Source organism: Eptatretus burgeri, chromosome 3 (assembly GCF_056783735.1).
Source record: "Eptatretus burgeri isolate ZD-2024b chromosome 3, Ebu_testis_v1, whole genome shotgun sequence".
Lineage (NCBI taxonomy): Eukaryota > Metazoa > Chordata > Myxini > Myxiniformes > Myxinidae > Eptatretus > Eptatretus burgeri.
The window spans coordinates 65,532,713-65,547,712 of NC_140963.1; the positions used below are offsets into that span (position 1 = coordinate 65,532,713).

Sequence of the window (15,000 nt, forward strand, 5' to 3'; positions counted from 1 at the left end):
AGCATTTCTTCTGAATGTGTTAAAACGCTCAAACTCGACTATTTTAAATAGACACTGCCGATGGACAATTGGAATCATAGCCAAGCTAGACATCGAAGTGTGAACATCCTCGTCATGCCGAAGAAAAGTTTGAAGAATGCTGCAAATAAGTGTCCTGGCCGTGGCCGTGGACGCTGATGTAAGGACGATCCATTATACCGACGTCTTTCAGCCTATGAGTAACTTAAAAGTAACATGTGTCGATGTGTGGCAACGATCGCGTAACGTGCCAACAACACGTTAATCATAGGTTAGAAATAAGTTTCGGGTACGCTAAACATTACCTCGGCGTGTCTCAACTTATGATTAACTTACAAGTAGCATGTGTTGACGTCTGTCAACGATCGCAGACCGTGCATACAACTTGTGGCCAGCGTAGCGGAACGTGTGAGTCATACGCCGGCATACGTCGTGAAATTTCAAGCATGAAAAAATTTGAGAACAACCAAAAAGTACAACGTTTAAAGCCAGCGTACAACGATGTATGGCAGTGTTTTTCAGCGTGCTCTCAATGTTATCAAAACTTACCCATAACGTATTCAACGTGTGCCAGCGTTTTAGAAAAAAAATTCAAAAATCGGCATACATTGGCTAAAACGTCAAGGTGTGACCGGGCCTTTAACGTAACTCAACGACGCGTCTGCTCAAGCTAACTGCATCATGGGACGACCCATGACGCGTTGAGTGAAATATTTTTTATACAATCTTAAAACGTCTCCAAAACATCCGATTTTTACCAGAATTTCTCCAACCGAGTTTTTAGCGTCCTAAGCAATCGCAAAAACTGAAGACAAAATTAAAATCAAAGTTAAAATGAACTCGTAACGTCGAGCGAAGCAAAAATACTCCATTTCTCCACGTGAATTTACGGAATTATGTTTGACCTCACTGTGACCTTGACCTTGGACCAATTTTGACCAAAATCTAATCAGCACTAGCCATCACCCTCCTGAATCACATGCTGCAATTTGACATTGGTAGCTTCTTCCGTTCTCGAGTTATCGTGCCTACAAACAAACAAACAAACAAACAAACAAACAAACAAACAGAAACGGAAGGCATCAATATACTTCCGAAATCTTTAGATTTCGTAAGTAACAAACAAACAAACAAGCAGTCATAGACTGGTACTTACGAAATAGTCAACTTGACCTCTGACCTTGTCTAATAAAAGCTGTCTCTCGAGAAGGTAGCGACGCAAACCAGAAGTTTCTACGATGATTCTGTTCCAAACCATCAAAAATCGTAACGTCAACCGAAGCAAAAATCTCTGTTTCTCCACGCAATTATACCTTAAGGCCCGGTCACACCTTGACGTTTTAGCCAGCGATGGCAACGTATTAAAATGTATGTAAAACGCTGGCTTACATTGAACTTTTGATGTTTTTTTTTTTAAAGATTCGGACGTATTCATAGCGACTTGGTCTTATGTATTACGCATTGGTAACGGACACAGAACGTTTCGTTGTGTTATAGATAACTTATACCAACGAATGCTGAACCTGTTGTCGGCCTACACAACCGATGCCCAATGATAGTCTAACTTAGGCATAGCGCGTTGCACACATCGCCGACGATGTCGTGACGTAGCCTATTAAAAGGCTGACGCACAACGATTTGAATCATAACTGCCGTAGAAATGGAAGTGACAACATCGCGGTCACACCTTGGCGATCTTGCCAGCGTATGCCGACCTAAGAAAAATGTGTCTAAAACGTTTGGGCACGTCAAATACGGTATGAGTAAGTTTGGTATACGTGAGTACAATGCTAAAGTACGCTATCATACGTCGTAGTAAGTAGAGTACGTCAAGAAATTTTAAACATGTTCAAAATTTTTGGACGTACTCGGCGTATGACACACGTTCCGCATGCGATGGGGATAAGTTTTACACACGATATGTGGACGCTTACACACGTCCACAAACGCTACTTATAAGCTACTCATAAGTCGAAACACGTCGCAGTAATGTCTTTTTTACGCGAAACTTATTTCTAACTTATGTTTGACGTGCTTTGAACCAATTCTTTATGTAGTCCCAACACACATCGACGTATGTAGACGTATTCCAATGACGTCTTCCGGTTGCCAAAAATAAATAAATGAAGGTGTTTCTAGCTTGCAACTGCCAAGCTGTTTTCGAGTCCTTTTTGAGTCGATGTCCATGTCAGCAGTAACAGTATCAGTATCAGTATCAGTATCAGTATTAGTAGTAGTTTGTTCATGTTGGCAGTAGTAGGTGAGTGTGAGGGGGAGGGTGTGGGTTATGATGGATCGTCCTTGCGTCCGCGTGTCCACGGGTAGGAGACATCTTTTCACCTTTGTTCGAAGTTCTTCGCGGCTAATTTTTTTATGGGGCTTTTTCAACAATGAGCTATAGCTTGTTTTTACGATTTAGGTCTATTCATAACGGGTTGGACAAATGCACAATGAACTAATAATGTGCATAGAGCGCTTTGATTACTTATAGATACGATATACCAACGAATAATTTTCGTGAAGCCGGCGTTCACAAACTATGCCCAACGATAGCCTAACTTATCCATATCGTGCGGCAGTTTATCTTTGCCGGTGATGTGGGGTTTGCTATTCATAGGCTGCCACTCAACGATTTAAATGGCTGCATCTCCACTATTGAAAGTAGATGCTTGCGCTCAACAATTGGATTTTTTTTACACTCAATGACTTTTAAACGGTACCACTCAGCTATTTTCATTGTTTACAATGAACGATTTAAATTGCTGTCACTCGCCTTTGTTTTTTGACGCTAGGGTTTTGAAATTTGAAGCATTTCTTCTGAATGTGTTAAAACGCTCAAACTCGACTATTTTAAATAGACACTGCCGATGGACAATTGGAATCATAGCCAAGCTAGACATCGAAGTGTGAACATCCCCGTCATGCCGAAGAAAAGTTTGAAGAATGCTGCAAATAAGTGTCCTGGCCGTGGCCGTGGACGCTGATGTAAGGACGATCCATTATACCGACGTCTTTCAGCCTATGAGTAACTTAAAAGTAACATGTGTCGATGTGTGGCAACGATCGCGTAACGTGCCAACAACACGTTAATCATAGGTTAGAAATAAGTTTCGGGTACGCTAAACATTACCTCGGCGTGTCTCAACTTATGATTAACTTACAAGTAGCATGTGTTGACGTCTGTCAACGATCGCAGACCGTGCATACAACTTGTGGCCAGCGTAGCGGAACGTGTGAGTCATACGCCGGCATACGTCGTGAAATTTCAAGCATGAAAAAATTTGAGAACAACCAAAAAGTACAACGTTTAAAGCCAGCGTACAACGATGTATGGCAGTGTTTTTCAGCGTGCTCTCAATGTTATCAAAACTTACCCATAACGTATTCAACGTGTGCCAGCGTTTTAGAAAAAAAATTCAAAAATCGGCATACATTGGCTAAAACGTCAAGGTGTGACCGGGCCTTTAACGTAACTCAACGACGCGTCTGCTCAAGCTAACTGCATCATGGGACGACCCATGACGCGTTGAGTGAAATATTTTTTATACAATCTTAAAACGTCTCCAAAACATCCGATTTTTACCAGAATTTCTCCAACCGAGTTTTTAGCGTCCTAAGCAATCGCAAAAACTGAAGACAAAATTAAAATCAAAGTTAAAATGAACTCGTAACGTCGAGCGAAGCAAAAATACTCCATTTCTCCACGTGAATTTACGGAATTATGTTTGACCTCACTGTGACCTTGACCTTTGACCGATTTTGACCAAAATCTAATCAGCACTAGCCATCACCCTCCTGAATCACATGCTGCAATTTGACATTGGTAGCTTCTTCCGTTCTCGAGTTATCGTGCCTACAAACAAACAAACAAACAAACAACCAGTCATAGACTGGTACTTACGAAATTGTCAACTTGACCTCTGACCTTGTCTAATAAAAGCTGTCTCTAGAGAAGGTAGCGACGCAAACCAGAAGTTTCTACGATGATTCTGTTCCAAACCATCAAAAATCGAATATTTGACTTCACTGTGACCTTGACCTTGGACCGATTTTAACCAAAATCTAATCAGAACTAGCCATCACCCTCCTGAATCACATGGTGGAATTTGACATTGGTAGCTTCTTCCGTTCTTGAGTTATCGTGCCTACAAACAAACAGAAACGGAAGTCATCAATATACTTACGAAATCTTAAGATTTCGTAAGTATATTGATTTCGTAAGATTTCGTAAGTAACAAACAAACAAACAAACAAACAGAAACGGAAGGCATCATCAAACTTACCAAATCTTTAGATTTCGTAAGTAACAAGCAGTCATAGACTGGTACTAAAAATCGAATGTTTGACCTCACTGTGATCTTGACCTTTGACTGATTTTGAGCAAAATCTAATCAGCACGAGCCATCACCCTCCTGAATCACGTGGTGTAATTTGACATTGGTAGCTTCTTCCATTCTTGAGTTATCGTGCCTACAAACAAACAAACACACACAAACACACACACACACACAAACAAAGAAACACACAAACAGATGACGGAAGTCATCAATATACTTACGAAATCTTTATATTTCGTAAGTAACAAAGCCATAAATCTATGACCAGTGGAAAGAAGAGAAAAGCACCAACAGTAGGGTGGAGGGACACATGGAAGAAGAACGAGCGAGGGGAAGGAAAACCAAGAAAAAAGGACTGAACCCTGAAATGGATGTTTTACACTAGTAACAAGTATTAACTAGAAAGTTCCAAGAACACTTTTCCCTGTGCATTGTTCAAGTACTTCAAATAAAATAAAATAATGATTTAAAGAGATCATTAAAGATAAATTCTGGAAGTTTCGTGCTATTGAAGCAGTCTTATACACCACCATATTTAACATGCCAGCAAAACTGGAGAGTCTTGGAAGTGATAAGAAGGTGTTATGTGTTCTACAGTGTTCAAGTACAGCATTCAATTTAAATAAAATAAAGATTAGTTGTAAAGGTCGTATAAAAAAATTAATTCCAGAATTTACCACTGTTGATGCAGTGTCTATTGCACTCCACTATCTAACAGTTACATTAGTTATTCATTCGTGCTTGTTGTATGTGTCCTTTTGAAGGTCCTTAAAAACAGTAAGTTTTCTGTTTGGAATGATTTTAAATTTTGCTTGACTACCAGGCAGGCAGAGGAAAAACATTATATCTGTGCATGTACATGTGCGATTAAAACAAATGCAGAGTCAAAGTACGGTTAAACGGCAGGTTTGTTTTCCAATTCAGGTTACAATTCATGTTCAAAATATAACATTAAATTTAAATTAAGTTCTTCCTCGATCATAAATTGATGTTTGTTTACAGACGGAGAGACGGACAGACATGAACCAATTGCTTAACCCCACCTTTTGCTTCATGTGTGTGTGGTGAAACTATGGAGTGCAACACAGCAATGATAGGACAAAGGGCCTATGCATATCCTTATTTAAGGTCTTACAGGATTGTGAGACCACTTGTTAGACTTGGTGTGGTCCCATGGCTTATAAATTTCCATTCTGCATTGGGAAAATAAATATTTAAATGCAAATGGTTAGATTCCTGAAAGAGTATTGACTTTCAAATGTTCAGGCAGTCTAAATTCTACACCTCTCCCAGCCAAGGGAGTCAAGCGACGTATGATGCTAAATTGTCAAAAACACCGCTATTTCATGTTTTTACATCATTCTGATTCAGAATTGAAGGTTTTAATTGTGACATTAACCTTTTCTGCATGGAAATGTGGAACTGCAAATTTCAGGAGGAATTGCCCCAGGGGGTTGTAAACATACAAGGAACAAGCAAATAAGCAGCCTCTTGTTTACATATGTAGTATTGTTATATTTTACATACAAGTACACCCAGGAAGGGTCAAGTTATTATCCTCACTGGTATATAGATTACAGTAGATCTAGGCTCAGGTCCATTTATCTGTGGTGGACGCGATAAGCATAGAATGCCTAAAGGATCTCGGGATTCCTCCAAATTTATTTCAGTTTCGTGTTAAAGAACAGTAGCGACTGTTTAAAAAAAGTAATCATACGTGTTTGTGGTTGATAATTTTTTTTACCTCTGGCAGGGCCCTTCTTATTTGTGGGGCTTGCTCCACGAAACGCTACAATAAGCTATTTATACATGTTAACATGGTGTTTGTTCAAGGAGGAAAAACCTCCATGGTTTTGTAATAACATTAATATTATGCCATCATCATTAGTGTTATTACTTTTCTTTTTGAAGCGGCCTTACAAAAAACCTTCTTTCAGTTTAATAGCAACTGTTTAAAAATGTGGTTATAATAATTTTTACAGCTGAAAGGTGCACCCCATTAAAGACATGATAACCTATTGTACACCTCAACACGGAGTTCGTCCAAGGTGCAAATCCCCATTGGGGAGGTGGGAAAGTTAAATTGCTACAACCTCCATCGTGTGACCCTTCGTCTTCCTGTCAAGTTTGGTCAACATTGGATAAGTAATGACCAGATGTATCACGGTCAAAAAACACACCCATTCAGACAGACAGACAGACACCAAATTGCATGTTTTAGTATGATATGTTCTTTTTTTTTGCTGTACAGTACTGTGCAAAAGTGTTAGGCCATCTTGAAAATTAACATTTTTATTGTCACATTGGCACATTTTCACAAATATAAGGTCTTATAATCATGTTTTACTAAAGAAACAAAAATGAAAATTTTTTAATATTAATGGATGAAATTTCAATGTTTGGTGTGACCACATTTTTCATTCAAAAGAGCAGATATCCAAGTTAGAATGATTTCATTTAATTTCTGGAGAAATTCCATAAACATGTTAATTTTCAAGGTGGCCTCACACTTTTGCACAGTAATGCAATATACACCTACGATGATTACTACTACTACTACTGCTGCTACGACTGATACTACTACTATCAGATATCCACAGAGACGTTGAAGAATGCTGGCAAAATGCTCGTTGGATGCCAATGCATCAATGTAGTGCCTGACGTTGCTTTATGTGGATATTTGCCAAAATACACCAGATGACAACATTTGTGAATGATTGTCCAAAGCAAAGGCCACAAGCAGACACTGTTCCATCATCACTGAAGCAATATCATAAAGCAAAAGGTCAAATGCAACATTGCCTTGTCCCTAGATCCATGTTCTTCGCACTCTTCACAGGAGGAAAAAAGGACCCTATGCATTTACAAGATCACATTCTAAGAAACTCTGAGCATCTCTAAACTCGGACTATGCAGAGTTCCATGTGATGTGGTATTTAGCTGGATGACTTACTTGTATATAGGTAGCATGATTGGCAGGGCAGAAGAGAGGTGAGGTGCGATCATCAGCAAATTAGATCGCTCACAAAGAGCTTCCTTCACCATTTGGTACTAAAAGGACACCCCACAATTAATTAATCATCAACACACTAATAACATCATTCAAAGTAACAATCAGAAATGTGAAGTGGGGAAAAATAAAACAATTGAAAGAGATACGTACATTCTATTCCTGTACAATTATAGATGACATATAAATGATGACACACCAAAGAAATGTTGCTTAGAAAGGAAAGTGTTGAGATGAAATTTTAATTTTGGGTGGACAAAACTGTGGTTATATTGGGTTGAAAATAAAAATGGACAACATTTTGCAGTTATAACTTGATTGGATTAATGTTTAAATGCATATTAATTGTGGACATAAAAACACGAGTATATTTTTACCGGTTATTAATGTCCCATCACTTTTCCCCAAAAATGTAACCTAAAATATTTACTCAAATACAACTTAGTAATGCATTTTCATTGGAAGAATAAAGAAGTGGTGGGTCGGGGGATGATTCAGAAAAGATCGCAGAAAGGGGATGGTGGAGTTATTTTTTCATTTTGGATTTTTTGACAAACATCAAGAGAAAGAGAGAAAGAGAAAGAGAAAGAGAAAGAGAGAAAGAGAAAGAGAAAGAGAAAGAGAGAAAGAGAAAGAGAAAGAGAAAGAGAAAGAGAAAAAGAGAGAAAAAGAGAAAGAGAAAGAGAAAGAGAAAGAGAGAGAGAAAGAGAGAGAGAAAGAGAGAGAGAAAGAGAAAAAGAGAGAAAGAGAAAGAGAAAGAGAGAGACGACAGAGAGAGAGAGAGAGAAAGAGAGAGAGAAAGAGAGAGAGAGAGAGAGAGAGAGAGAGAGAGAGAGAGAGAGAGAGAGAGAAGGATGCAATACTGAAAATATCAAGATAGTGAGGTGAGTGAAGGTAAATTTGGATAATAAAGATCATGGGTCAGAATTTTGGATGAAAGGAAATGGATGACTGCCTGCTTGAAGTCTTGAAGGGAAGAGTGAGACAGAACAGTCTCTGGAGGTGGTTCCATAAACAGGAGAATCAAGGAAGAAAAAAAGTGGAAAAGGGTAGCAAGCCTGGATTTGTGACATGAATGGATAAGACGTTACTGGAACAACGCACGCATCCTGGAAGCAGGAAGGGTAGGAAAACTGAGAGACCGGCAGAGAGGCATTAAAAAACAAACAAACCCAAAAACCCAGAGGCACCAGTCACCAGTCTGCGACACAAAAGCAACAGGACATGAGCGTTTTCCCCATCATGGAAGCTGAAATTTTTGTTGAGAGCTTTAGTCGCTAAATAATCCAAAATAAGGAGGTGAAGCGGATGTAGCAGGTTGGGAGTGGCATTATGCTTGGAGGGTCCCATGCGGCAGGAAGCGCGGTGGGTCCCGTGCGGCATGATGCGCAGCAGGTCCCATGCGGCATGACGTACGGTGGGTCCCGTGCGGCATGAGGCGCGGCGGGTCCCGTGTGGCATGACGCGCGGCAGATCCCATGTGGCAGGACGTGCGGCGGGACCCGCGTGGCAGGATGCGCGGTGGGTCCCATGCGGCAATGACGCGCAGCGGGTCCCATGTGACATGACACACAGCGGGTCCCGTGCGGCGGGTTCGGTGATGCAGTTCGCCCGGCAGGTCGGATGATGCAGTACGCCTGGTGGGTTGGGTGCTGTGGTATGCATGGAGGGTTGGGTGCTGGAGTACGCACAGCGGGTCGGTTGCTGCAGTACGCACAGCAGGTTATGTGTCGCAGGACACACGACGGGTCAGGTGCGGCAGGACGTATGGCGAATAGGCAACAGTAGGATGCGCAGATAGTCAGCTAAGGCACGACATGTGGCATGTCAGGTGCAGCAGGATGTGTGGGAGGTGGAGTGTGGAAACATGTGGAGTGCAGCAGGATGTGAGGTGAGTGGGGTATGGCAGGATGAGTTGCAGGACATGGGGTGCGGCAGGACACATGGTGGGTCAGTTGTGACAGGTTTGCAAGTGAACCACAAAGGAAAGGTATGAATCTGGAAGAATAAGTAGCTTGCGGGAGGGGTGCAGTTGGGAGTATTTTAGAATATGAATGGGGAATACATATTTTATAACATCATTTCGAAGAATGTGAGTACAAGAAAAGATTTGTGAGTAAGGAAGAAGTACGAAGGAAATTTTGGGCATTTGAAAAAATAATTTTTTGGGGCATTTATGGGAAGTTTAAAGTTGCCAATGACAGATGAATAATGAATGTGGGTGTGAAGAGAGGAAATAAAGGAGGTAAGAAAGAATGGATATCTCGGCCTTGGTTTGGCAATGTACTCATGAGTTTTAAGCCTTTCGTGTTATGTCCTTCAAACATAAGATAGAAATTATATAAAGTCAGTGAAGACAAAGACCATTAAAACTAATTAGAGACAGCATTTGGCTCTTTTTCTTTTTTCTTCACTGGATTAAGAATCATGTTGTAGCCTGCACATATATCACATGTGGGACAATGAAATTGGTGGACATCAAAAGTACTTTTCATGAATTCTAAGGACGCTAGTAGGTAATGGACAAACACATATGGCACATTGGGAATTTGAACCTGGGTTCCTGCAAAAGAATACATGTGGACTTGCCAAAGCTAGCGGTGAAAATGAGAACACAAACAAGGCAACACAATTTACTTCAGATGAACAAGGGGGGGGGGGAAGGGATGAAACCATTTGCAGATGCAATAGATGCATGGCATTATCTATACGAAAAGAGAACCGTGTGTGTGTGTGTGTGTGTGTGTGTGTGTGTGTGTGTGTGTGTGTGTGTGTGTGTGTGTGTGTGTGTGCGTTTGTGCGCGCGCGCAAGCATGCGTGCGTGTCGCCATTTTTCTCAGAGATAGCCAAACGGATCTTCATCAAACTTTCGGTTTCATCAGTGAGTGCCAGCGATTGTTTTAGGTGAAAAAATAAATTTGAAAACGTTGAAAGAAACAAGGTGGATATTTGTTCATCGCTCTGTTGTGCCCAAGCCCTTGTAGCAATGTCATGGGTAATATTAAATGATCCCCGACTCCATTCTTTTGTGGGTGTCGGGAAGTGTTTAGGTCCCCACAAAAAAGGGGAAAAAAAAATTATATTTATTCAAAATGCCAACAGGATTAGAACAGCACCAGGCAATGTGAGTACCACTGCTAGTAGACAATAAAAAGTAGGAATCAAAACATGTATATTTGCAAAATGCAATGCTTTAACTTTGAAATCAGAATAGAGAATTAAAAAAAATGACCCCCGTGTGGGGGTGACGGTCATCTCTATAATGTTTTTTACTATCATAATCGATGAACCGTTGCCAGATATCTCCTAAAATGACAGACTAGATAGGTTTTGAAAATGGCGACTTTCACAACTTTCATGACCTCGTGACCTTGACCCTGACCTCGAATCCGGGAAAAAATATGTTGTTGGGCATCACTCATCGACCTCTACCCACATACCAAATTTCATCAAGATCGGAAGTAAAAAGTTTTCTTTGTACCGGGAGGTGTTTTTGACCATCTTCCAGGTTACGTGGCGGCCAAACGGGACGGAAATTCAAAAATCTGTCCAGTTAGATACAAGATAATATTTTTTACTATCATAATCAATAAACAGTTGCCGAATATCTTGTAGAATAGCAGACTAGATAGGTTTTGAAAATGGCGATTTTTATAACTTACGTGACCTCGTGACCTTGTCCCTGACGTTGAACCCAGACAAAAGTTATATCGTTGTGCAACACTCATCGACCTCTACCCACATACTAAGTTTCATCAATATCGGAAAGAAAAATTGTTGACGGACGGATGGACGTATGGACGGACAGACATTTGGTCCGGCTTTATTAGGTCATCTCGGTAGAGATGACCTAAAAATTAGAAAAAGAAGGGTACAAATATCTTTTCTTGCAGTATAACAGCATCCTAGACCAATTATCATGCACATGAGTGTTCAGTACACACTTAAGGATCATTTACTGAAGGCAAGTGTGCATTGTGAAATTCATTTTGAAAAAAAAGCCAAACAAATCTGCTTGGTAATAAACATACAAACATTTCAAAGATAACTTGTATTTTGCAATAATAGTTACAAATTAAGATTTTGCCCTAAGAGCACAGACATTGTACAAAACGTTACTATGTTTTAAAAGAACAAAAACTCACTTCATTCAAAACAAAAAGATATATGCTGTGTACAGACTGGCCTGTCAGACACCACTATAATCGAATGCTCTGAAATCCATTAAGTTTTGTGGTCCCACTCATTGGGTCTGGGCTGCCATGGTTGTTCATGCGTGGTTTGGGCTGCTGCAAATTCCTCTCGTTATGTATACTGTTGGACCCCGGCATTTGTGGTCCCACTTTTCACGGGCCCCAACATTCGCGGTCCCGCTATTCACGGACCCCGCGTATCCGCGGGTCATAAAGTGTGACCTGCTCTTACATTTGCGCTTCGCATATTTTTATATTTTATGTTTATTTACACTTCATTGCTGGACTCCTACATCCACCGCCGCTTATATCAATTCGGCCTGGGGAATTTTTCCAAAGAAAATTACTCTCTCTTACGCAGATTCATCCCATCTCGTCATCAATTGTCTTACCCATCCTCCCGCTCTTGGTTCTTTGTCTCTGAATCTGGTGGTGAGGCTGTTGCTTTAAAACAACTTGCATTCTTCTCTTGGAAGGCAAATCCGACCGAAGGCAACCTCAGATCATTCCACAAAGCTCGCAACAAGTGGGTGTCTACCCTCAGGGGAGCCAGAAAACACCATCTGTCCAATTTCAAGAATGAGCTTTCAAACATATCTCCCTCCTCTAAAACCTGGTGGTGCCTTGTTAAGTCTGTATCTGGTGTATGATCCCCTTCCATCCCTTTCTTCACTTCAAAGGGCATCACAGCCAACTCCGCTCATGAGAAAACCGAATGCCTCAATTTTGCTTGCTTCAAAATCTTGTGGCATTAACCGCTCCCTCTCTGCACCCAATTGCTCCTGAATTCTGCATCATTTTCACTTGAAAAGGGGGAAAAGATTCAGGCAACCCTAGAGTCTGACTCTGCAACTGGACCAGGTGGCATCAGTTCACGTGTCCTAAGAACTTGCTTTGCTGCTCTTGTGCATCCTCTCTCTGCCCTTTTCACCCTGTCATTTACCATTGGTCATCTTCCAATGGCTTGGAAATGAGCCAACATCACATCATCACATAAAAAGGTGCAAAAACGATCCCAATAACTACAGCCCAATTAGCTAACTTCCATTCATCAGCACTCCATTTACACCTCACTGTCCGAAAACATGGACCAACTTCTATCCTCTCATCCATACTTTCTCTTCCTCATATGTGGTGACTTCACTTGTCATCATGCCAGTTGGCTGGGTGTGTGTACCTCTCTCACCTGCCATGGGACTTCAGCAAAAGACTTCTGCGACTCATTGGGACTGACTCAATCGGTCAACTTCCCGACCTGGAACTCAACCAAGAGCACTCCATCTCTCCTGGATCTGATTTTGACAAATTTCCCTGAAAATATCTGCTGTTCTTCCTCCACTCAAATCGGTTCTTCTGACCACGTGCTTCTCAAAGTAAAGATCTCTCTGGCTGTTATTAGAGAACCATCTCAGCGACGTCAAGTCTGGCATTTCACTCAGGTCGACTGACAGGGTCTTCAAGCAGCCATCAAACTTATAGACTGGTCTCCAATCACTACTTTCTCCAACATCAACTCCTCCTGGGAATTTTTTCAATAAAACTTGCCCTCTCTGATGCACAGATTTATGTCATCTCATCTTAAGTTCTCCTACCCTTCCTCCTGCCCATGGTTCACTGAAGCTTGTGGTGAGGCAGTTGGCCTGAAACAACTTTCCTTTGCCTCATGGAAAGCAAATTCAACTGAGGGTAATCTCAGTTCCTTCTATAAAAGCTCAGAACAAGTGTGTGTCTACTCTCAGGAGAGCCAGAAAACAACTTTCGAATCTCAAGTCTGAACTCTCAAACCTCTCTCCCTCCTCCAAATCCTGGTGGTGTCTAATCAAATCTGTTTCTGTTGTATGTTCTTCCTCCATCCCTCCCTTACCTCAAATAGCCACACTGCTGATACCGCAAGTGAAAAGGCTGAATGCCTAAACTCATCATTCGCATCTAAATCTTGTGTCCGAAACCCATCACTTTCTGTCACCACCTTACCCAGACACACCTAGCTGTCCCTGGACTCTGTGTCCTTTTCTTCTGACAAAGTGGAGAGCTTGCTGTCAAACCTCGACTCAGATTCTGCAAACGGTCCAGACGGTATCAGCCCACGTATCCCAAAAAACCTGCTCTTCTGCTCTTGCTCACCCTCTCTCTGTTCTATTCACCCTCTTGTTTGCTCAAGGTCATCTGCCATCTGCGTGGAAATCAGCAAACATGACCGCTATGCATAAAAAAGATGCAAAAAAAAGATCCCGAAAACAACAGACCAATCAGCCTTCTCTCAATCATTAGCAAGGTCATGGAATCCATCATCGCTTCAGACATTAAATCCTTCCTCTTCTCCAATGGCTGAATTTACGATCATCAATTTGGCTTCAGAGCAGGTCACTCTACCCTGGATATGCTGCTTCTGCTGTCCCAACAATGGATGGAAGTCCTCAATGCCAGACATGAAATTAGAGTCATATCCCTAGACATATTGCGTGATTTTGACACGGTCTGGCACTCTGCCCGGCTCACCAAACTCTCTTCCTATGGTATCCAAGGCCATCTCCACTAATGGCCTGCAGACTTCATATCCTGTCACAGACAACGTTTGGCCCAAAATGGAGTTCTGTCATCCCCTCTTCCTGTACAGGCTGGAGTTCCTCAAGGCAGCGTTCTGGGCCCTGTTTTTTTTTTCTGGTTTTCATCAACGATCTCTCCGACTCTCGGGAAAATCCTCTCCATCTCTTTGCTGATGACTCCACCCTCTGCCGTACCACGTCATCCCTCAGACCAGCAAGCAGCAGCTTTTTCCCTCTCTGCAGATCTGGATAAAAGCACAAACTGGTCCAACACATGGGACATGTCTTTCAATCCTGACAAATCTCACACTCTCACTATGTCTGTCCAAAAGGACCGTTTGGAACCTCCCCACGCCCCCCGCACTTACTTTCTCAACAATCCTCTTGAGGAAGTCCTTTCATTCAAGCTTCTGAGTCTCACTATCTGCCATGATCTTTCCTGGGAAAGCCACATTTCGAACTTGGCTTCCAAAGCCAGTCGCCGACTGGCAATCCTCCGTCGTGCAAAGTCCTTCCTCTGCCAACCGAGCTTCTGACCACATGCAAAGCATTCGTCCGCAACCTGATGGAGTACTGCCACTCCCCTCTGGGCTGGTGCTCCTGCCTATCATCTTTCTCGGCTCCATGCTGTGGAAACCAAGGCATTTAGGATAATTGGTATCTCCCACAGTGAGGGTGAGTCGTTGTGACTCTCACTCTCGCACCGCAGGCAAGTCGGTGGTCTTTCTCTCTTCTACAGTCTCCTCTCCGGTCGCGCCCCCCTTCTCTGTCTGCGATATGTCCCCCCCCCCCATATTTCCGCAGGGCGCTCAAGATCCACCAGCAACTCCCTTCTGGTAAAACTACCAAAATCACGAATCACTGCTCACCTTCACTCTTTCATTCCTCTTTTTTGC

General features: G+C 41.9%; 1 protein-coding gene across 1 annotated transcript in view; it reads right to left on the reverse strand.

Annotated features, from left to right (window-relative positions):
- The window catches only part of GPD2 (glycerol-3-phosphate dehydrogenase 2), a 323,960-nt gene that overhangs the window by 160,920 nt on the left and 148,040 nt on the right, over positions 1–15,000 (reverse strand). Inside the window, exon 7 of the mRNA XM_085873795.1 lies at positions 7,309–7,406. Coding sequence (XP_085729921.1) covers positions 7,309–7,406 — 98 coding nt within the window. The remainder of the gene's footprint in view (positions 1–7,308; positions 7,407–15,000) is intronic.